Source organism: Parasteatoda tepidariorum, chromosome 1 (assembly GCF_043381705.1).
Source record: "Parasteatoda tepidariorum isolate YZ-2023 chromosome 1, CAS_Ptep_4.0, whole genome shotgun sequence".
Lineage (NCBI taxonomy): Eukaryota > Metazoa > Arthropoda > Arachnida > Araneae > Theridiidae > Parasteatoda > Parasteatoda tepidariorum.
The window spans coordinates 57,197,239-57,222,383 of NC_092204.1; the positions used below are offsets into that span (position 1 = coordinate 57,197,239).

A 25,145-nucleotide genomic window follows, 5' to 3' on the forward strand; every position below is an offset into this window, starting at 1 on the left:
GAGACTAAAGTTAATCTCGAGTTGGACTTGTTTTTCAACGAAAATTAAATTATTACTACTTTTATAAATGGCAACAAAACACAACTTTCTATTCTCCTTCAGAAAAAATTAATAACAATAATCACATATTAGTGGTATAAGGAAGCGAATTTTCGATTAATTAAAAACAAATCTATATTTTAGGTAACCACTTCATGCACTACCAGCTTATTAGCTACATGTGAATAATTTTTTACTGAAAAGACAAGTTCATTTGACTTGGAATCTACTTTTACAAACAAGCCTTCAAAAAAACAAGTATGCTTGCATTACCTCTTGTAACTATAATTGGTTAAATAATTAAAGTACCCTTACTGTGATAGTATTTTGTAGTGTTGTTTAGTTAATTATATGATTATTTGTACTAACTAAAATTAAAGTTGAGAAATGCTAGTTTTAATACTAATGCGTTTTTCGTGTGCTGGACCAATTTGCGAACACATGATTATTAGGAACCGTTAAATTTAAAGTAATTTACTTTTCGTATTCGAAACCTATCATGTCATTAGATAGTTCTCGAAATTGACTGCTGTAGGTTGCTTTATTTGAGATTAATTTTCAATATGGTTCGAGATAGTTTATTTTGCGTTGATTGTTTTTTTTTTACCCTAACTAAATGCAATATTAAAAAAAGAAAATTGCTATGCCACAATCTGCTTACACTGTATTTAAACAGGGGTCTGTCTAGGCTTTTCTGAGAAGTACCTATTTTGTGAAAATTTAAACATAATTTGTGAAAAATTAAGAAATATATTTAAAAATCAACCCAAAAATATGAATTTATTGTTTTTTAAGGGATAAAAAAATAAAATTTTAATATGAAGTATATAGTGAAACTACCGTTTTTCCTATAGTTGAATTTGTGAAACTACCGTTTTTTCTTAAGTTGAATTTGTGAAGGTGGGTGATAAACGGTAGTAAATTCGGCCTGGACAAACCCCTGCAAAATTACGTTGCTATAGTAAGAGTAGTTAGCTACTTATAATAACTTTCAGTTGCACTTTAATTCTACTTAAGTTTTTCATTCATCATAATAATAGAGTTTGAATATACAATTCTGAAGATTTTAGTTGCGAAATTAAATGCCAAGTTTAGGCAATAATCTGCTAGAAACAAGAATGGAAAAGGGAAAGTTAACAATAAATAAATAATTATCTATATTATTATCCATTCTAAGTTCAAAAGACTGACAGTTTCAGTCAATATTTTGGAAATTTCTCTATTAGTTTACTTTTTGCAGTGTGTAATTTACGAAAATGACAATTTGCTATTCGAATTTACAATTTAGTCAATTTTTGGGGTCTCTATACTGCAGAAGTTTCAAAATACCCAAATGTTTATCTATTGTATATACCTAAATAAAAAGAGAATAAAATGAGGTTATATTTTAGACAGTCATGGATGATGAGTTAGATGTGGAAGCTATGCTAGATGCTCCCTTTGCTAAACAGGTACAGTTATATTAATATTCATGTTTAAAGATTTCTTAGGATATTTCCTTTGCATAAATTATTTAAATTTATTTTAAATTCATGTTGGACTTTTTTTAAATGCTTAATGAATTTCAAAAATAAAATTTTGGACATTTAAATCATATTATGAAGGTTTATTATTGCTTTTAATATTCTCTTTTATAATTAGCATAAAAAATATTTTAAATGTTTATTTGATAAATCTAACACATTGCTGTTTCATTAACTTCTATTACAAGTAATTCTAAATAAATATATTTAAGTTTCTAGATATAAATTTGAAGTTTATTGTTTTTACACACTAATCTAATGCTGGCCATTACAGATAAAATTAATGAGATGCATTTGGACAAACCATTAGCAATTTAAGGAAAAGGATGACTTAAATGAATTCGTTTCTACTTTAGTAAGTCTACTTTACTTCAACTAAGCTTGTATAATTAAATTAGTGGCTATTCATGAAAACAAGTTGGGCGAGAGTACATTTTAACAAGATTGGGCTGCTGGTAAAACTTGGTACCTATAAATACATTTTTTAAGAATAGTGTACTAACTCTAAATGAGCTATAAAAATTGCATACGTAATTAAGTTTTACTAAGTCTTATTTAATAAATTTATTTAAAGTTATTATTATTTTGCAGGATGCCAGGTCTGTATCGCCTGATCATGACAAAAAGTAAGTTTGTTTTTTGGTCTGATTTTTAAAATTTTATTAAGCCTGTTTTTAACACCTGTTTGCAGTCTACTTATCTGTAAAATAGTCTGGGATTTTAAATAGTCCTGTTAAGATTTTTCTATTGTTGATCTTTAAAATTTTGACAATATTTTCTTTTATATAAGAATCATTATAATATAAAGAATGATTATCAATTTTTGCAATTTTTTTTATGAAAATAGGCTATGCAAAGGTGGAGTAATTTAAAAAAATTTCAAGTTTGATTTAAAAAAAACTTTTATTTTAATGGAAACTGTGACTTTTTTACATTTTGCATTATTTTCTTAATCATCGTGAAAAGTGCTGTCTAAAGCTAGATAAAATACAGTTGAACCTGTTTATCTCAAACCTCTTTATCTCGAAAACCTCCATATCTCAAGATGTTTAAAATTCCCTACATTTACTGTTTGAAATCAATGTATTTTCCGCGTTTATGTCGAAATTTTTTCTCCAAAAACCTCCTTTTCTTGAATTTCTAATAATAGAGCACAAATATCCAAATGCCAAAACTTTCTATATCAGTAGAACCTGCAGACAAACATAAATTTCTTGAACCCACTGGAAGTAGGGATGAGCAGGTTAGGGGTGTTTCTACGAATTTTGATTACAATCCCTGCACTTCCTTAATTAACAAGAAATACGATGATTCTAGCAGTAAGTTGATGAATAGGACAGAGTAACCACCAGGGGTTAGCTTTTTAACATAGATAAGAAAGTTAGGAGTAGAAATTCATTTTCTCAAATTTGCAACCAATGTATTAAAGGATAATTGGAACTTTTAAAGTGAATTCGAGAAAACAGTTGGTACGCAAGCTTGTAGATGGCATCGATGAAAAACTTTCTCTTCCAAAAATAAATGTGTTGGAGGCTATCAGAATGACTTATACCCTGAAAATGTGTCTATAAAAACTATCCAAATTGGTTTTAAAAAGGCTGCTTTTGAGAAAAGCTGTGAAGAAACTGTTGACACTGGAAAGGCAGGAACAGATTTTCAAGTAAATAAAATTGGGATTTAATGTTGACATTAATTTAGAAGATTTTTACAAGTAAACAACTGCCTGGCAACATTTGGAACGGAACATTGACAAATGCGGAAATCATAGATAATGTCAAAGGAATAGCAGATGAAGAGGAAGAAGCTGAAGATCATATTGATGAATCAAAAGTGAGTGCTAAAGAGGTAGAAAAGCTGTAGAACTCTTACAAAATATTCTTGAATCTCAGAAAATGTTGTCAATGAGGGATTTGCTGCTCTTTCTGACCTTAAAAGAATAATCAAAACAAAGAAGGTTAGACGTCAAAACTCTTTGAAAAATTATTTTCAGTGTTAAATGTATGTTAAAAAATGTTTTGCAAATAGATGTATCTGGTATAATTAATTTACAGAAATGCTTGTATTTTTCTACTAAGAACAATTAAAGCACTTTTAATAGAATTTCTTAATAAAATTTTTTTAAAGTGTGTGTATAACTTAAAACCTCTTGATCTCAAATTTTTTGCTTTTCCTGTGAGATTCGAGATAAGCAGTTTCGACAGTATAACCTATCAGTTGCAAATACCTGGTTGAACTCAGAATAACTATAAAACAACATATTATATGCTAAACAGTGCTATTTCAAATTATAAAAAAAGCATTTCAAAGAACAACCTTCAAGTTTGATTATATAACACATATCAAAATAATTAGGAAAGTAAAGTGTAAATGCCTTTAGGATTTGTTTAAAGAAGTTAAGTTTTTTGCTATTGTTGTTTTGTATGCTGGAAAAGGTTATTTATGAAAATATTCAATTGATATTGATGAATTGATGCTTGGAAAAGTATTTTTATATGTACATAGCAAAACACATAAAAAAAGGTTTCCATGACAAAATTTAGAGGATGAAATTTCAAAATTTATTGACTCTGGATATAAAATAAAGTTAATTATTTTTGAAAAAAAAAAAACATTGAAAGTCATTTAAGTGTTTAGAAAATCTAAAGTTTATGGTTAAAAAAATTTCTGAAACTTACATTGATTTTTCCAATCGCTAAAGCAAAGTAATTTGCCATTGTTTGGAGATGAGAAGGTACAAGTCTTCATAACTACACTATAGTTATTAATATTAGTGTAGTATTTGCAAGTAATCATAAACATGCACAAAATGCTAAAATATGTTATTAGCCATGCAGTACAAAGTCAATGTAGCTGGAGTTAATGGAATATATGCTGGTATACATAATAATCAATATAGAATTTTATGAAAGTTAAACACTTTTAAAAAAAATAGTTATATTAGAGCAAATTTTGGCAAAAATTGGGTAACTAGCTACAAAAGGATTGATAAATTTCTTGCAGAAAGTGTTTTGTTTGCAGACAATTTTTTATTTTATTTATATTATATATGCTTATAAATTGTGTTATAAAGAACATACATACTATTCAGTACTAACTTTATAAGTTTCAATCAAATATAACAAATTTTGTTATTAAATTCCTTATAATTTTTTTTTTTCATTTTTAGAAAGAAAAGTAAAAATATTATATACTTAATAATTGTGTTTACATATATAATATTCATTATGAACTTTATAAGTTTCAATCAAATATGGCAGGTTTTGTTATTAAATTCATTATTATCATTATTTTTTTTTTCATTTTTAGAAAGAAAAGTAAAAAAAAGAAACATAGCAGAAGTAGGAGTAGAGAACGGAAAAATTCTCACAAGGAGCATAAAGACACAAGTCATTCTAAAAACGGCCATAAGAGCAGCAGAAGAGATAGAAGTCATAGTCGAGAAAGGAAGGATTCATCCAAAAGCAGAAGAAATGAGTATCCCGAAAAAGAAAGAAGGCGAGTAAGCCGCAGCCCTGATCGAAGACGCAATTATCGAAGTAACTATGGTGGTAGAAATTCCTATAACGCAAGGGATTATCAAAGTCGACGTACTCACAGAGATATTCCTCGACGCAGGAGCAGGTACTACAAAATTTTTATTATTATTTTTAATATAATTAAAAGGCTTTTGTGAAGTTTGGTATTTATTTATGTTGATGCTATGAACTAATTGATTCTCTTTTTGTCTATTAAAATTTTATTGCTGTCACTTTAGAACATTATTTTTAAAAAAATTGAAGAAGCCTGCAATTTATTAAACAAGATTTTTTAAAGTTTTTCCAGCTATTTTTATCTGTTGCAGTTGAAGAAATGAGGTATTCTGTTATAAAAATTTTAAAAGAATGTTTTAAACAATGAAAGTCACTAGTTGCTTTGTTTAAAAGCTTCCAGTTCATGTTTTTTGAAAAACAATTGTGAATAGTTTAGTAAAAAAATATTAGTTTTATAGTTTCTAAAGTTAAATTAAATAGTTTTAAAATATTAAAATGTTAGGACCTAATATTTTAATAGATTTAAAATATATTATTATATCTATCTGAAATTGAGTAATCTTCATTGGATATTAAATTTTTTAATTGTATTTTATAATTCACATAATCAAATAAAAATTGCAAAGTAAAGTTAGGACTTAAATTATTAGTTACTGTTGCTCCTAATAAAAAAATTATCTACTGTTTACTAGATACTTTGTCAGCATGCTTATCTTATAAGTAGTATAACACATATGTACATCAGTTACAATGCTTTAAAGCATAAAATTTTTGAAAAATCAACTGCAAAAGCATCTAATTTGTTACAAAAAAGATACTTTGAGCACAGTAGTGATGAAAATAGATTGTAAAAGATTTTCTTTTAACCTATTTTTTCAGAAATGTGATGTCACATAATAGTATAAAATTAAAAACTGTATAATTTTTTTTTTGAAGAAAATAAGAACTACCTTTGACAAATGTAATTACATTATAGTTTTTTTTATCTCAAATATTCTAACTTTGTTAGAACTATTACTTTTATATAAAGTTTAAGCTTTATAACAATTGCAAAATATTTGAGGAACTTTTCTTGATTTTAACTCTTGAAAAGTAAAATTAAAAATCTAAATTTATTAAAACTTATTACATAAAAGTAACCAATTTCATAATTAAATTTTTTTTTTCTTCATAAAACATAATTTTAAATTTTCTAAGTAGGTGCTTTATGTATTCCTCTTGCTTTCTTTTTCCTCTTTTATCTAAATAAACAAATAAATTGTGTAGTTTCTTCTATTTGCTATATTATTATTTGCATATTTCTATAATACATGAAATTTTTAAAATAAGTACAGAATTTTCGATCTAAAAATAATTTTTTTCAGAAATCAGAGAATGTCATACTTATTAATGATTATATGGCCTACCTATTCATGATGAGTGTTCCAGAAAACCAAGATTCGGTCTGAAAATCAGCTGTATTGTGAGATGAAAGAGATCACTAAAAATGATAATATATGTGGTACTTTTATCTGTCATAGATAATAGGCAGCATATAAGAGGAAAATTTTTTTACCTCTTATTGGATTTTGTAATTGCTGTTTTAAAAATAAGAAAAAAGAGGACAGATTGAAAAATAACAATATTTGCCATGAAAAGTTTTGCCATTTTTGAAGGAAACCCTAGCATTTTTGTTTGCCCTGAATTCCTGCAATCAAAATAGTTATAATGAAACGGAGTACTACTTGTGTTAAAATATTTCTCATATTTTTGCTAGTTAGTCATAACAATCTGTTAATCAGGGATGTACAACTTGTTCCTTGCTAGCCAAAACAGACCACAAAACCTTTTGAAGTATAAACTGTCTTAAATTTAAATATTAATGTAAGGAAATATCATAGTAGCAGAAAAAAATTATTTTTTCAGCTCTTCTCCATAACAGTAAGTATCTGATTGAGTTCAGCTTTTATTAGATTGTGATATTTCACATTGTTTATGGCAGTGTGTTGAATGTTTGCGATGAGAAGCAATTTCTTACTGATTTGCCTAAGCAAATTTTAAAAAATAGAAATAGAAAATTTTCTAACTCAAAAAGATAGATAAATTAAATAATTATAATTTCAAAATTCTAACTGTAATCTGATACTGTGTTAGCAATATTTTTTTCTAAATAATTGAAGACATTAACTTTTAGGTTAAAGAGAAATTATTAATTTTCTTTTGTTTATTCATGAATTAGTCTCAATAATTATTACTTTTAAGTGAAATCTAAATACATCCTGGATTTTTACGACTGCAGCTTTAAATTGCTTACGTTGCCCCCCTCTCTATTTTTTTTTAAAGTTTTGTCCACCATTTCAAATATGGTTGTGCATCCCTGTTGTTCATATGCTTGTTAGTCTGATTTTTGTGAAAATGTTGAAATTCTCTCACAAAAAACTTTAAAGTGCAAATTTGTTTTGTGTGTTATTATTCATTTGCTATTAAAAAGCTATTCAGGATTCCTTTAAATAGGATTATATGCAATTTTATTTGAAGGTTTAATGTTCAATATTAAGAGTTAAAAATATAGACTTTCTGTGATATATTTGTGTTTCACTCCAAATTTTACTTTGAATACATGTTTTTATATATATATTTCTTTGGTTTGAAGACAAGGAAAATGAAATTTTGCTTTAGAATCTTGGTGAAGTTCTTTCAGCTAAAGATAGTATCTCTCATTTAATCTTTCTTTTTACGGGAAAAGTGTTCTAGGTAAAATCCTAAATTATTTTTACCAAACCCATTATAAAATTTTTGGTTGCATTTGAAAAAAATGAATAAAAAGTATTTTCATACCTTATAGAAAACAATTTTGCAAAAAATGTCTCCACAAGTCTAGTAATAAAATATTTTTACAAGGCACGACTTTAAAAAGCCCTTTTAATTTCATTTGATGAAGGAGTAATACTGAATACGCTGTGGGGAACGGGAGAGAACATGTGAAAATTTAATTGTTGGAAGAACATTTATTATAAAATACTGTTTCCATCTATTACAATGGGAATATATTTTTATGCAGGAAGATTTACAAATATCTTAAGAGTAGAATATAAATGCAAGAAAAACCACATTGTCAATGAGTAAAGAAAACCATGTCTATGATTTTCTCTATTGCGAAAGTAAGTTTAAGGATTTGTTTTGTTTTTTAATTTTTGAAATGACATAGTCAAGCTCCTAACCAGTCAATTTCCTACTTTTACCTTTTCCACTTTTAAAATCTTAACTTAAAAATATAGATGCATATTTTTAAAGCAAAAATTATGAAACTTAAGATAATATACTCATATTTGCATTAGTTTGATTTTTTGATGGAATATATTAATCAATTGTCTCTTTATAAAAATCTTAAAAACAATCTTAAAATCTTAATAACAGTTTTTCGTGTAGAGTATAATTGGTAAGAAAAGCCAATATCGATGATAATAAATGTTTCCCCCTGAATGATTTTCTCTTGCCATTCCAACTATTAATGGACAATCTTGTCTTTTTCCAAAAATTTTTTTTAAAAACTTTATTGAGGCAAAAAAAAAAAGAAGAAAAAAGCATGTCAAATGTTTTAAGAAGTTATGGGGGAAGAAGGAAAGAAAAACTGGAAATCACAATTTTAAAATAAAGTTATAAATAAATTTTATGCTACAAAATAATTATATTAAGTTAACACTTTTTCTAGTTTTCTTTAATCTAACCCCCTTTTTTTAAAAAAAATTGTGACAATGTTTGCAAGTACTGCTATTGGTAATATTTTTTGTAATTTTTATATATCATTTATCGTTTATATATTTGCTTTATATTTTTAACCCAATAATCAGTTTCTCTTCAATGAAATCAAAGGTTACATTTTGATTATATTTTTCTTTTACTTGATATCTGGAGAATGTGTGCTATACTTTGCTATTTCAATAATTTAAAATTTTACTTGCTCTTTTTAAACCTTTTTTTTTTAATTTCATTTACAAATAATATAATTGATGATAGAAATGCATCTTCACCATGATAATTTAGAAATGGTGAAGTTTATTTTTACTATCTTTTATTGTGTGACTTACATTGTAATTCTAAATTGTTTTCATTTTTAGAACTAGAAGTCCAGAGAAAAGACGCTCCAGCAAAACTAGAGTTCACTCACCTTCACCAAAACGGGAAGACAAGGGGTATTATATTGAAATTATTCTAAAATTTTTAGCTACCAAATTTTTCCATTTTTACTGTTTCCCAACGTATAGTGCTTAGCATCTTTATACTCTTTTTATTATTTTTTTATTCTTGCTCTTTCTGAGCAATTAGAACAACACAATACCAATACCATTCTTGAAAGTTAATTTAAAAAAAAAACAAACATTGATGCTAAAACTGAAAAATGCATTATTCAATTTTCAATTATGTATTTCTTCTATAATTTATTTTTCTATTATTAAATCAGAAAAGTAACAAATATTGGATCTATTACACTTAAAATACTGTTTCTCTATATAGTCTAGTTTAAAATTATTTAAAAACCTGCTAAGGTGGCCATTCTCTGTGGAAACAAGGAAAGTCTTTTTTTTTCCAGGGAAATAGAAAATCATGCAATAAATATCTATTCTCTGATAAATTTATTCTAGTGCATTCTCTCTAAAATGTACATGTGATAGCGTTGGAAATATAGATCTTGTAGCAAAACTCTCAGAAGCACCAAAGATTGCACATAACCAGTTAACACAAGAGCACTTAAAAGTAAATGCTAGGTTGTGAAAAAAAAGATGTTTCCAGAATAGAACTCATAGAAGTGAGAATTTTAGTTGAAGTTTATTGAATTGTGGACTTTCATTGTCAAATGGCTGTTTATGGTGTAAAATATTAGAGAATGCTTAGCATCAGTACCAGACCTGTTAAGTCCGATTGCAAGCAAACAATGCGATTTTCAATGAACCCATTGCTCAGGGTTGCCACAGGCTACTGAAATGCGACTATTTGCTACTATTTTCGGCCTTAGGCGACTATGGCGTCTTTTTTTTGCCTGAAAAGGCTAAAAAAGCAACTATTTTCAGGAATAGGCGACTATTGTGAGACTTTTTTACTCTTAGCAAAGTTATTTTTATACTTATACTTATTTTTCGTAGACCTACTGTTACTTTGCGATTGCTGCACAATCGCTGTTATCTTAAACTTTTGTTCTGAACTCAATAGATCAATGAAAAGAAAATATAAATTGAAAAAGTTTCTTCATTGGTTTTTTTTTCAATTATTATTTTTCATTTTAAGGGATACAGTTTAATAGGGGTATTTTGTACTTAATTTTGTTATAAAAAGTTAGTTTTTTTTTTCTTCAAATTTATTTAATATAGGTAAGTATAATAATTTGATTATTTTTACACCAATAAATGTTCAGTTGTTTTTATTTATAAAAAAATTAAAATAAAGCTTACCTTTATTTAATTTGTTTTTATTTTTGAGAAACTGAAAACAAAGTTTTAAAAAAAATTGGCTATTAGTTAAGAAACAAATTTTTTTTAAAAAAATTAAATAAAGAGTTTAGTAATGTTTGGATGCTTTTTAATAATTTAACATTAGTACTTAAAGTATTTTTCTTTTTTAAATTTTATTAAAATTCTTTCAATACTTGTTTGTTTTATAATTTGTTAGATAGTCAGTGTCATTTTTAAAGAAATAAATCTTTAGTCAATTTTATTTTCAAGGACGAAAATAATAATAAATAAGTAAAAATATTTTTACATTTATTCAGTACAGAATTTGACCATTAGTTAATACTGCTTTATATTATTTTAAATAATTGAATAAAAAATGGTCTAATGATGTTTCAAAAGCATGGTTTTTTTTCCAACAAATAATTAAAAAACATTTTTTTTGGTGACCATTTTTTTGGTTTGTTTTCTACTTTCGTTTTCTTTAATTTTACTGCACGTATGTAAAATATTTTGTCACAGTATTATTATTTTTAAACTAATAAATCTTAAATCATTTTTAATTTAAGAAAAATGAAATAAATCTTGGGTTTGCTTTTGCTTTGACTTTATTATTTTAATTGAAAAAATTAAGCAATGATATTGCTATTATAGTAGAATATGTTTAGAATTAATATTTTCTTTTGTAATAGATTTATTCCTTTTTATTTATTTTTGATTGATTTCCCATAGGTAATTTCTGAACATATGCTAAATCGCGATGTCAAACGGGCGATATATCACGATTTAAAATTTCTGACATCAACCAGTCCTTATCATAGTATTCGACAATTAAGCTACAATTTTAATTATTTGGCTACTATTTTTGATAAATTTTTGCTCCTGTTCAGGCAACTATTTTTATAGTTTTAGGCAACTATTTTCATGCTTGAGACTACTTAAAGCAACTATTTTTGTTCATTTTTTACTGTGGCAACCCTGATTGCTCCTATTGCTGGAATATTGGTAATCAAAGATTTAGGACTTGGGGTATCTGTGTAACTTCTAGTCTATAACTATCACCTTCTGTCACTTAAAATCATACCACTTTTTGTTTTCAAGGCATCCATCTTAGCATGACTTGATATTCACTTTAAATACTCTCATGTGAATGGGACAATTAAGACATAATGCCGTCTGCTATAAAGTATTCTTTCATTTATAACCTGAAATGCTCATGCTGCTATATTTACTGCATTTCTGATGCTGTCACACTTGTCCACTTTTCATATCAGCAACTAATACAATGCTGTATCAGCAACTAATACAATGCTGTATCAGCAACTAATACAATGCTTTTCTTTCAAAAGAAATTTTAAATAAAAATATTCTGATTTATATTCTCATATTAAATATTGATTTTATTATCCAAAAAGGATAGGATATACTTTATGCTATGTAGACTAAAGTAAAAAACAACGTCAATGTGAGCAAAGCATAAATGAAAGTACTGAAATGGGCATACTATAGTTTTGTTTTCAGTTCTGTAAACAAAAGCATTCCTCATTATCTAAACACCAAATGAAGGTAGAGAAGTAAGTCAATTACATGCAAAAAGATTTAACCAATATGCACAGGAACAAGGGGAGATATGAAGCAGATGTAAGAGGATTTAGCAAGAATACCATAGTGCAACAGATTTAATAAAAATAGACTTCCAAAGTTTGGGAAGCAGTAGGATACTAGAAAAAGCATTATCTAAATAATTGTTGTATCTGTTTATTACTGCTAACTGATCTTAACTTGGATAAGGAAATTTTGCCGTAAGATTGTGGTTTAATTAAAGTACCTAATAGTGAAAATGAATGAAACACTTACATGAATATAACAATTATTAAATCACTGGCCATATTACAACTTAATTACAATCGACAATTGACTATATTACTTAATATATTACAGAATGACTCCCAAAAATTAAGTTCGGTAGATGAAGAACTGTTTTGGATGATAAAACTCAAACCTGCGATTAAAATTCGAACTATATCGAGCCATGGATGATCAAATCCATCAATAAATCGGCTCTAATTAACATTACAAAATAATGCACAAAACTGAAAAACGTATACTGACACAATTAATTAAGCTGAAACAATTCCAATTTTTTCTGTAACTATTTCTTGCCCATAATGGTGGCTTTATGTTAACAAAGAGCAAAACCTGTTTTTAGAAGTTCATCCCATTAAAATAAAGATAAATTATATTCTGCGACATTTGACATAATGCTATCTGTTAAGGTCAACTCTTGGATATCAAAAATTACCATAATCAGCAATTTTCTTCAGTTTTTATCCATTTTGGTGGATGGACCATAGAAACCTATTTCCACAGTACTTATATTATGTATCTTGGTACCAAAATAAGTACATTTAGTACGTATCGAAAACAATAATTAATATAAAACAGTTAAATTTTTGCAGACAGTCTTGGCCTGCAACAGGCTGTTAATTCTGAAAATTTTTTCTTTAAGGCTGTAACAACGGCTGTAAATTATGAAAATCTTTGACCAATAATGTACCTTTTCTCCATTAATTTAGCATTTTAGAAAAAAACTTTTTTTATTATTTCAATTTGTGCTTATTACAAAATTTAAAAGCATCATTAACGTCAATAACAATTCGGCAATTTTTCACAGTTCACATATTGAAATTATATTGATTATTTGATAAGTACATTTTCTTCATTTTATTATTTTAGATTTTTAATGCCTAGTGTTTTTGTTTCAATTTTTATAATTCTCAAAAATAATTAGTTACTATACTAACATTTTTATAATCATATTTGCAAACCCCTAAAAAATCACTGAACTATTTTTGACATGAGTGATGGTTAATTAAAAGTGTCTTTAAATATTATAAGTATTCATATTATAGATACTGTGATAAAGGTGAACCTATTATACCAACTTAGGTTCCTAATATAGGTACCGGTGAATCGGTTTTTGTTCCCCATCCGAACATTTGAGTACCCTAATATCTCCATACTACACATACATGACTCCTAATACCCAACCTTAATTTTTTTATTTGTTGCATTGTTCTGACATGGTTTTATAATATTTAATTTGCCATAATATAACCGAAATTCACTGAAATGAAGATTAACTATCCATAAACTGTAATGTTCAGAATTTCCCTGTGGCTAAATAGATCATTACATTAGAACAATTTTAATTTAGTTCTTGTTGAGTTTCTATCAAAGTTCATAGTGACATGCCTTAAAAACTTAAGTATCTATTTAAGAAACAAGTAGCCCCTTTTACCTTTTAAAATCTGAATTTGATGATTTCATTACCATGCATCATAAAATTATACAAGTGTGTGATAAAACTAATTTTTGATAAATTAGAGCCACAAGCTATAAAAAATGTAGACAGTTTTAAGGTAGACTGTTTGATTTGCTGTGTCTTTAAACATATATACATCAAATTTGGTGCAGATTGATTCAGAATTGGGGATTTGTATAAGATACATGCATGTACACCTACGTACATATAAATATTCTGCTTTATGATATTGATTTTTATGAATGAATAGTTTTTTAAGTTTTAATGGGTGGATTTCTCTTTTAGTAATGATTCTGCAGATGAATTTGGAAAACCTGCTCGTCTGCACAGGTATGTGAACGAATTTTATTTTTGTTATAAGATTTTTTTTCTTTTTCTGTTTAACCTTTAGCTGTTGATCTTGAACTTATTTTTATGTAAAAACATATTACAACCTTGTTTTTTCACGTAAAAAACCATTTCCCTCCATGTTATTTGCCCGTAAAATTGTGGTTGTCCGAGAAATGTTTGTATGAAATTGCCAGCGAGTTTGTTAAAAGGTTAATTTAAAATATTTTTGTCTGAATTGCATTCTATTACATTCTTTTGTCTCAATTGCAGTTTTTACTGACGACTGAAATTAACTGTTTGCTAATAAAATTAAGGCGAGACAACTATGACTTGGTTTCTATTTTTTACAAAAAATAGCTAAAAGGGAACTATTGTCAAATAGTTGACTACTTATTAGAAGATGCTTATTTTCAAATATTATGGTTATGCTAGTGAGTCATGTGGAATCTAGTTATCAAAACTCATATCAAAATATTGCAATTTTTAAAACCACATGGAAATGACATTAAAAAAACACAAATAACAGTGCCCCCCCCCCAAAAAAAAAGATCATAAAATAATGTGGATTTATGGCAAAATTGTTGCAAACTGGAGACGTTAGAAAGTGATCACTCGAACTGGAGATCCCTTGTCATTTTAAATCATATTAAATTAGAATGTTAAAAACATCATGTGGAGTCGACTGAGAAATTAGAAATAAATGCCGAAAAATGATTAGGAAAAATATATAGGGGTTTTCATTCTAATCAAGAGTGTTAAAAAGTTATTACTAAAATTCGAAATTTTGACTTTGGAAATAGTATGGAAATGAAAAAAGAAGTTATTGGAAGAAATCAGATCAGATCAGATTGGATAATCCGAAAATTAGATGGATTAATGATGGTATGGTTCCATATTAATCTGGTGAAGAAGTCATAGTTTAGAAAATTCTTTGCTCATTATAGTATAATATTAATATTATTGGAAATGACAAAGTGGTAATGAGTAAAAAACAAGAAAAAGGCATATGTAGTTAGGAGCTAATTGGCGTGTATGGACAAGGGAACTAGCATGTATGGACAAGGGTATAGGCATGTATCTTTATTGTTTAAGCATTTATCAGAGTGTGTAATCAAGTTTAAAGGGCAGAAATTTTTTTTAACCAAGTAGTTAAACAGAGCAGTGCGTCTTGCAGATAAATTTTAGAGAGAACCCTGTGTTATATATTTTCTTTGCTTTCTTTAGATATTTTTGTTTTCGTTTTTACCTTATGTGCTATTTTTTATGAGAGATTACTATTATTTAGGCTACAATTATTTTTCTGATTATACCATTTAGATTATTATTTTTAACCTTGAGAACTATTAAAGTCATAATTTTTTTATGTTTACTTCAGTGGCGACCTTGAATTTGCAACTAAAGTTCATTTTGTTTTCGTGCATGAATAGGACTTTTTTTTCATATTGAAATAAATGTTTCTTTTACTTTTTACCTTAAAATTATGAAATTTCTTGAATAAATGAATGTTATTTTTAATAAACTTATTAGCCTTAAGTTTTAAAATCTTAATATTTAATAGCATATATACTCGCATAGATCAAAAATTTAGTATATAAAAACAAGATTTAATAATTGTAACTTATTCGCATGCTATAAAGTTAGTAACATTTTTCGGTTACTTATATCTCCCTGCAAAACATATTCCCATTCCCTGTGGAGAGCTATAAACAGGGAGTGTTGTTCCAGCATTGAAAAACCACATGATGTGAAATAAACGATCAGAGGAAAGACAGTTGTGAATAATAATGCCCTGTCTGGTATTAAATGGTTTTGTAACACCAGTGATGGCAGCTATCCTTGCCTTTCTATCGTTTAAAAGCCTCTCTCCTCATACAACCCCCCGAATCTTATTGCAAATTGTTTTATCTTGTTCTGATCTCGAATGCACCTGCTTTTTTTCTTTCTTTTCACTTCTAATTTCTTATATTATGGGGAATAATTTTAAAAAAAGAAAAGAATGTCTTATAGTGCAAGGTTTAAACTTAATTATATCTTTCAAGGAGACTACAAATAACAGTGCTGCCTTACATCAATTTGGTGTCAATAAGAAATTGATTTAAGATTGGCAAAAGAAACAGGCTGATTTGAAGACGATTCCAAAATAAAATATTTTTGTTAAAAAATTTTTTTTTTAAAATAAAAGTTTTCTTAGTTTTTAAAAGTCTGGAAAAATTTATGAAAAAGGAAATTGTGGATTTCTTTAAAAGCAGGAGGTAAACTTGTATGCAAGATAGACTTGCATGCAAGATAAACTTATATGTGAACATAATATTCAGTATAAAATTTATAATTTCTACATTCATGAATTTTTTTTATTAAAGTTGTTGTAATAGATATTTTTCTTCTTCTTTTTCGCTTTACATGGAACATTAAATGATTGAATAACAAAAAAATCAAGATGATCTAAGAGTTTTGATTTAATTAATAAAAAATAGTATTACTCTGCACTTATTTTACATTTTTGCTTTACTTTTAGAATTAAATGTAAGATTTTTAAACTATTACTATATGAAATCCTTGTTCTATATCAATGACGTCACACAATTATGAAAGTGAGTGATCTTTTTTGTGCCTAATACTAGAGTTCTTAATATGCTGTTATAGTTACTCTGCTAGGAGCTATGACAATACTTTGTTTCTATTAAGTTACATGAAATTTCCATGTACTTTTGGCAATTTGTTTAAATTTTAAGGATATATTTTTTTCTAGGTTCAAATCTGGTATGCATTCTCAAAGTTTCAAAATACTAACTTTTTATAATAATGGTTATTTTTTATTAAAAAGTTATTTTATTATTTTAATTAGAAATCCTGATTTAACACCAGAAGAAAGGGACATGAGAACAGTATTTTGTATGCAACTGTCTCAACGTGTTAGAGCACGAGATTTGGAAGAATTTTTTTCACCTGTAGGGAAGGTAAAGATTTTTTTTAAAAATCTATAATTTAACGTCTCTGTTTCTGTTATTTAAACTGATATTTATTAATTTTATTGATATTCTTAATTGTCACGTTAATATTTCAAAAATTAATATTCAAACTAATATTTTTAACTTATTTTTTTATGGATTCTGTTTTATTTAAGACAACTAAAAACATTTGCCAATGAGAAAAATTTATAAGTTGTTTCAAATAATATTACTTAATCCATTCACATTAGAAACAGGAATTTTTCTAATGTGAATGGATTTTGATGTTTTTAGGAACATTTTAAAAGTGATGTTAAACTGTTTAATTTTCAATTCGAAATGAATAATGTACACACTATTACCATTAAAATAATTTAGATGACCTGTATTCAGTATTACAATAACTTTGTAAATTGAATAAATAAATAATTAAAATTTGTGTTATGGCTACAGTGAAAGGTTTACATTTCTTAAAAGCTCGTTTATGAAAAAGCATTAGTATATTTTTCTTACTTGTGAAATGACTTAATTTTTTCAGTTATTTTTTAAAACATTAACTTACAGGTTCAAGATGTTAGAATCATCATGGATAATAAAACAAGACGCTCTAAAGGAATTGCTTACATAGAATTTCAAGAAACATATTCTGTGTCCTTGGTAAGTAAAAGGAGAAATGTTGTTTTCCTCATTTTAACTTTTGTCATTTTCTCTTGTTCTTTAATAATTTTGTAATTTATTTTATGATCTATATTTAGTTTACTTTTTCAAATAGTTTTACTTTTAAGTATGTGATTCTAGCTTGTCTGTCTTGTGTAGTTTCTATGTTTTTACTAGTTTCTATATTTTTATAATTTAACGTTACGTTACTTTTATTCTTTGTTATGTTGAATGCAAAAATAATGGATTTCAATAACTTTCACTGTAACTTTAAAAAATTGCACAAAGTTGTGCCATGTACAATTTTACTCAATTCAAACACAAAACAATCCTGAAAGCATCACTTCAACAAATATTAATTTTAAATATCCCGACTCTATGTAAACTAAATAATTAAACAGTTATCGATAATTGAAAAAAGTCATAAAAAAGCAATAAATAAACACAAAGAGCTTATAATTTATGCTGAATTGTATCATGTAGAACAATTGCATCACATCTTTTAAATGTATTTTGATTTGAAATATCTAAATATATGCAATCCAAATGATCAAAGCCCTCAAGATGAGTGGAAAAAAATCTTGTTTCCCGCAACACTCAATGTGTATTTAATTTGAATGTTATGATTATTTGCTTTATTTTTCTAATTTCTTGTACATAAAACTGCTAAGATTTTTTTTTCTTCCTAGGCATTAGACTATTCTGGCAAAAAGTTACTAGGTGTGCCTATTATTGTTCAACTTACCCAAGCTGAAAAGAACAGAGCTGCTGCTAGTATGATGAGTGTTCAACGTGGCAATGTTGGTCCAATGAGACTTTATGTAGGATCACTACATTTTAACATAACAGAAGAAATGTTGAAAGGAATTTTTGAGCCTTTTGGAAAAGTAAGTATTTTTTACTCCTGGAATGTTTTCATACCCTCTTTTTCATTTAAAAATATTGTTAGTTAAAAAGTTTTTTTAAAAATGCATTTAGCATTGCTTAAGAATACAGAGATGCTTTGTGAAACTAGCCCTCTTTAGTTGCTAAACAGTTAATTGGCATACTTATTGAAAAATTCTATTATCTCTTTATAAGTTTAGTATTTCCATAAAAAGGTAAACTTTTTTATTTCCCAATTTGGTCTTCATCCGTGAAATAAAAAAATAGATATGTTGGCATTCGTTGAGATTTAAGTATTTATCATTAAATAGAAGTTCAATTTTGTATAGGAAAATGTGTGTATTTCATTTGAGGCTATTTTCCCAAAACCTTAATTGTGGCAACATGGAAATTTACAGATAGACATATTTTATTCTATGTATGAGAAGGTTAAATAGCATCTTTGGTTAGAATCAGACATCAGCATGTTTGGCAATGAAAGAATATTTAAATATCACCATATTTGTCAGAGAGCCATGTTTTCTTGTGTTGCAGAAATTAAAAAAAAATTTTTTTTGCTACTGTTTTGAGTGAATGATGATAATTTTTAGTTGCGACAGCTTGCCTAAAATAGAATATAAGCTTTTTTTTAAATTTTTTTTTTTTAATTCATCACTGGCAACTCTATTTATTCTTTATGTTGTAAGGAGTGAATCTCATCTCCTTTAGTTTAACCATAAGTATACAGTGATTCAGGACGTGTTTCATTTTATCTGTCGTGTTGTGTTAGACTGAGATGTTGCGTGTTGTATTGTACATAGTTTAAGGTTGATAGACGTAATATCCTCACATAATTAAGCATAATATTTTGTTAGACGAAATCCATCAATGTCAATAAAAGCTAGGAAATAATTTGAAAGAAGCTATAGATTAAGAAATTACAATTAGAGGGACAAGTGAAAAATATTTATCTCAAGAAAGCCCACTTTGAACTTTAATCTACTGAGCTATAAAAAAATTATTTATCGAAGAAAAGCTTAAGTGTCTGATATTACATTCTCCTACATATTACTTACTTGGAAAGGTATTAATTTTCTTGACATTTTATTTTAGATGCTTCAACTATTACCAAATATTCAATAATGATTTGGTGTATGTAAATGCTTATTTCCTGCAAACGTGTGTATTTTTGTTTTCTGTAATTCTTTGCTTATATAAGTTTTAAGCATCATAAAAAAAAAAATATCTTCAGTTTATAGTAATTATAAACTAATATTATTATTATTTTGAAAATAGTTTTAACTCCTTTATTTTTCTATTTCTAGATTGATAAAATTGAACTTCTGAAAGATACAGAATCAGGCAAATCGAAAGGCTATGGATTTGTAACTGTAAGATTTTATGCTATTAGTTTTATTTGAGTGAAATTATTTTAAATTCATTTTAAAGCTGCACAAAATTATCATTTAAATTTAAGTTTTATCATTATTGCCATGTAAAATAATTAATCTATATTTTTTCAGTTCACTGATTCTGAAAGTGCTAAAAAAGCATTAGACCAATTAAATGGATTTGAATTAGCCGGCAGACCTATGAAAGTTGGCACTGTTACGGATCGCACTGACATTATTCAGGGTCCATCATTTCTTGATACTGAAGAGATGGATAGAGCTGGGATTGATCTAGGTGCAACTGGTCGTTTACAGTTAATGGCTAAGCTAGCTGAAGGTAAATTAATTCATAATACTTAACATAATTTCAAGAATTTTTTTTATCTGGTGTAATAATATTGCAATGTAAAAAAAGTTTGTAAATTGAAGGAGTATTTGTGTCAAAGAGGTACTTGTTTGTAAGAAAAATGCATTTACAGTTGGACTATCACTCAAACGTCTTTAACTCAAAGTATATTAGAAACCCCGGCAACATTCCCTTTTTAACTAAAGTACAACAAATCTGCTTTTTTTGATAATTTGAAGACAATTTTGTTTCCTGAACGTTAATTCTAATTTAAAAGTCTGCTTTTTTTGGTTGTTTTTAAGGAAATAAAAAGCATTAGCAATCTAAAAGAACTTTCTAAATTTCCAAATGATTTCCAGCAAATTAACAAAACTATTCTCTGCAGTGGTAGAAAGAAACCAGCAACTTCAGAAAGAAAATTTCTCATTATTATTCTGAGAACTCTATTCAAAAAGTAATGAAGAAGAACATGTTTAAATTGTAGTTGTCTATTATTACTCTGAAAAATTCTGAAGATAAAAATGCAAAAAGATCTTTCTTTTTTTCTTTTCCAACACTGTTGCAATAGCTTTGAGTGACTGATTCCATTTTGCTCCCTTATCTATATTCTATTGGTACAAGGATGTTATAATGCTAGTCTCCAATTTTTATTTCCGAGTGGTTTAAATGTTTGACATTCATTTTCACACTTGTGTTTGAAATGTAAGAAATGATGCACAGAATTCTAGATCTTACAAGATTGTTTCGAGTGAAATTTGACCGTGTACAGTTGTATCATTCTAATGTGTGTATAGTTAGAGAATTCTGGTTTTGGCTTCCGTAGCTGTCTGGTTTGCTAGTATTTTGGTTTAAGATGTTTTTTAATTATTATTTTTTTACTAGTTTTATGCAGAAGTATAAATTTAATATTAATTTTAAACTTTTCTAAAGCTTAACAACATGGGTGGCAAGTACAATTTTTGCAGAATGGGTACTAAAACTTGGAGCCAAAATTTTCATGTGGAAAAGAATTGTTTTATTATTTTTTGACCATCCAAATATGACTCAATATTTGCAAACTATCAAGCTTGCTTTCCACCCAACATGACTTTGGAATTTCTTTGGCTTGTAGACTGAGGTGTTATAAAAACCTAAAGATAACATATTTTATATTAAGCTTTGGATAACTCAAAAGTATTTTTGGCTTCTGTTTGTGCTTTGAGTTATCAAAGTTTCACTGTAGTTTTAAATCATGTTTTCATGTAGTTTTAAATCATCTTCATGCTAATATTTCTATCAACAAAATTTCTACTGTGACATTATCATTGTTATAAAACTATGCCTATTATTTATCTCCTTGTAGTGCATTGAATAATTTAATTGACTTAATTTCTTTTCAAACAAATGCTACATTCTTCTATTCTGATTCATTGTTTATATTTTTATTATGACACAACTCTTATTAGTTTAACTCCTCACAATATACCCAGGGTAACTTCTCCTTGTAAAGTAGTTCATGTTTGGTAACCAAGTTACTTCATATCAAAATTATAGTTCGTTCCCGACTTGGCTCCACCTCCTCGGATGAAGAATCATTTCAGCCTGGGAGTAAGAGAAGAAATGTCTCAGCCCTTGAAATTGAGACAACCCTTACTGCACACCAAACGCAGACAGTAAATTCTTTTTCAGTCACTTACTTCCCTTTATCGTCTGCTATTATACCTTTTGTTACTCTAGCTAATTAAATATATTGCAGCAAAATGTTTCCAAAAGGACCAACTATTCACTCAAAAGAAAGAAATATCATCAAATTTATGAAGTATTTAATGTTTAAAAAACGCACATAAAGATTGCGAAATAAATATTTTTGTCATACGATCGCCAAATAGCAACCTTGTTCAGGATTGTTCACATCTTTCTCCCAAAAATAGCGAAATACTATTGTCGGATACCTTGTGATGAAGGTGGAGCCAAGTGCCAACTCTTATTGAACGAACTATTGTTAGCTTTACTTTTTGGAAACACACAAAAAAAAAGGGTAACAAGACAAAATTATAATTTTGTTCAGTTAGCATTAATCATTTTATTGATGTGCAAAAATTATGCAAATCAATACTTGCAGGAAAATTTATAAACAAGTATGTAAAACTATTGGTTTGTTTGAAAAGATATTTTAAAAATGTTCCAAAAATCCAAACAAATTAAATCTAAGGTGGGGGGTCAAGAAGGGCGGAAGCTTCAGAGAGTTCATGCATAATTTTTACCTTTACCTAATTTTACAAAAAATATGGTGCTATATATATATATATATTAATAAATTGTACGTGACTTATCAATACCCCTACTATTTGCACTTAATATATTATTTTAGGGGTCATAAAATGGTGAGTGTGTAAATGGTTTTATTCCTGCAATTTACACTTAAAATTCTTTCTTCTTATATATTGCCATAAGTTCAGAACAATGCTGTCAAGGGTAGCAGGAATAATGTGTTGAGTTTGCGAAACAGCATCCACATGCAACCAGTAGATTATTATATATAGTATAGGATGATATGAATATAAGATTAAGAAAAAAAGTTAGAAAATTTATATGCAGTGGGAAATCACGTGTAATGATAACCATTCCTAAATTTAAAACTTCATAAAGTTATGAATAAAATTTTAAAACATATATATTTTACTTTGTTTTTTCCATAAATTTCATGTAAAATTAAAATATTTTCTATAAAATTCTACAGTTATGAACACAAATAATATGTTAATAGTTTCATATTTTATAAAAATAATTAATTTTTTAGGCACTGGTTTGGAATTACCCCAGGCTGCTGTTAAAGCTCTGCAACTTACAGCTCAAGCATCTGCTTCCCCAATGGCTGGAAATCCACCTGTATCTGTAGCTACCCAGTGTTTCATTTTATCTAACATGTTTGATCCCTCCAAGTAAGTCTTTGTATTTTTTCATCTCTCAATATTTAATCCAACATTTCCAAGGTTTTATTTATCTTTTATCATATCATTTCAGTTTATTGAAGTAAGCTTTTTCTTTCTTTTTATTTTGTTCACTTCTAAGAATTATATTCTTCCTTAACATAAAAGTTTATCAAATGAACCTCAAGTGTCAAATATTTTTCTAATTTTCTGAATCCTTAAAAATAATTAATATTATTTTACTTTTTTATACTTTACAAACTGTAATTTTTTTATTCATTAGGGAAAATGCATCTAACTGGGACGAAGAAATAAGAAATGATGTTATTGAAGAATGTAGAAATCATGGTGGTGCTCTTCATGTTTACGTCGATAAAAACTCGGGTGAAGGTAATGTTTATGTAAAGTGCCCAAATCTTACAGCTGCAACAGCATCTGTCAGTGCTTTACATGGAAGATATTTTGCAGGTAAGTTACTTAACTAACAAAAGTATGTTTTTCATTAAAAAAGTTTAATTTTATAATCATAAAACCTTTGTATATAGTCATTTTGTTTCTAATTGTTTCGTATATAATCATTATAAAAAGGTTTAGTGGTTACTCTTTCACTAGTGTCGACAACTTCAAATTGAAATAATGTATGCCTATGACTATTGTTTCCTATTTTTATTATAAAACTTGTTTGTAATCAAACTCATATTAGTATCAAAATTTTATACCAAATTGAATTATTTTTTTTTTAGTGTCTCTTTGTGTATAGAAAGAAGCTTCAGGTTTAGATAAACATTGAATTTATTGTTCTACTGTCAAAACAAGAACATTTTAATTAGCTGATATTAACAAATCTGTGTGTTTTATTACATGAGACATTATATTGGAATAAGCATTAAATAAAAATGTTTTATTTTAGATTAAAATAACATAGTTATTTAATAGCAAATAGGACCTTATGCATCAATTATTTTAATGGAAAGGCATGTTAATGAGTATTGATTATTATAAAAAAATTGCTCTAATCAGTATAAACGCTAAAATGAAAATTGTATTTTTATTTTATTGATATTTTCATCTGTGTCAAAAATTGAAAATTTTTGCTATGGAAGTGTCCCACACACTTTTTATTAATTTAAAACTTCTCAATAAAAGTATAACTTCTAATATTAATAAAGCATTTGTATAATTCCCTGATCATATAGCAAACATATCATTTTGAAATAAAAAAAGTAATTTGACCTGTAAAATATACTTATTTTTCATTTATATATATTTTTTTGAAATGCATAAAATATATTTTGTTTCGTTTACAGGTCGTGTGATAGTTGCTGCATATGTACCTGTTGTAAATTATCATATGCTATTCCCAGACTCAGCAACAGCATTAGTTGCTCTCTGAAAATCAAAGATCATACATGAAACATTTTGCTTACATATATATGGAGCTTTTACCATCAGTGTGATGTAAATCTTAGTCACAAATATGTAAATGTGATTTCAAATAAATTTTTTTTTCCAAACTTTTTACTAAATAAAATTCTTTTTTTTTTTTTGAAAAACAATGCTATTTAGAATAATTAGAAGCTTTCTTGTATTTTAAAAAGAGTAAAATAATTGAGATTATAAAGAATATTTATATACTGATTTTTTTTAAAGATTGCTGACTGGTAAAAAACTGGTTTTAAGTTGGGGTCATTTGCATGACTTTGTGTCTGATTGTTACCTGAACTCAATATTTTTACAAATTTAACGATGTTCAATAAAACTATAAGCATTTTAGAATCTAGAGTGCAGAATGTTATACCAAAAAACTAGTTATTTTGGGGTTGAAGATATTTATTACAGAGGTAAATTAGTTGATAATTT

The 25,145-nt window shown here is 27.1% G+C and overlaps 1 protein-coding gene across 1 annotated transcript; it reads left to right on the top strand.

Annotated features, from left to right (window-relative positions):
- The first annotated feature begins 54 nt into the window (after positions 1–54).
- LOC107441981 (RNA-binding protein 39) lies at positions 55–24,799 on the top strand. The gene is made up of 14 exons (XM_071180626.1): positions 55–297; positions 1,431–1,490; positions 2,154–2,188; positions 4,869–5,183; positions 9,190–9,264; positions 14,126–14,170; positions 17,016–17,127; positions 17,683–17,775; positions 18,465–18,662; positions 19,965–20,030; positions 20,163–20,367; positions 23,156–23,297; positions 23,569–23,753; positions 24,593–24,799. The coding sequence occupies exons 2-14, from the start codon at positions 1,437–1,439 to the stop codon at positions 24,676–24,678; spliced, it is 1,611 nt and encodes a 536-aa protein (XP_071036727.1). The 5' UTR covers positions 55–297; positions 1,431–1,436; the 3' UTR covers positions 24,679–24,799.
- The last annotated feature ends 346 nt before the right edge of the window (positions 24,800–25,145 follow it).

What these genes read in the sequence shown, in the direction of transcription:
- LOC107441981 (XM_071180626.1), top strand. Translation starts at nt 1,437, where the DNA reads ATGGATGATGAGTTAGATGTGGAAGCTATGCTAGATGCTCCCTTTGCT. An exon ending in TTTTTTCACCTGTAGGGAAG is followed by an intron (nt 17,128 to 17,682) that starts GTAAAGATTTTT and finishes ATTAACTTACAG; the next exon opens with GTTCAAGATGTTAGAATCAT. An exon ending in TTTTTGAGCCTTTTGGAAAA is followed by an intron (nt 18,663 to 19,964) that starts GTAAGTATTTTT and finishes TTCTATTTCTAG; the next exon opens with ATTGATAAAATTGAACTTCT.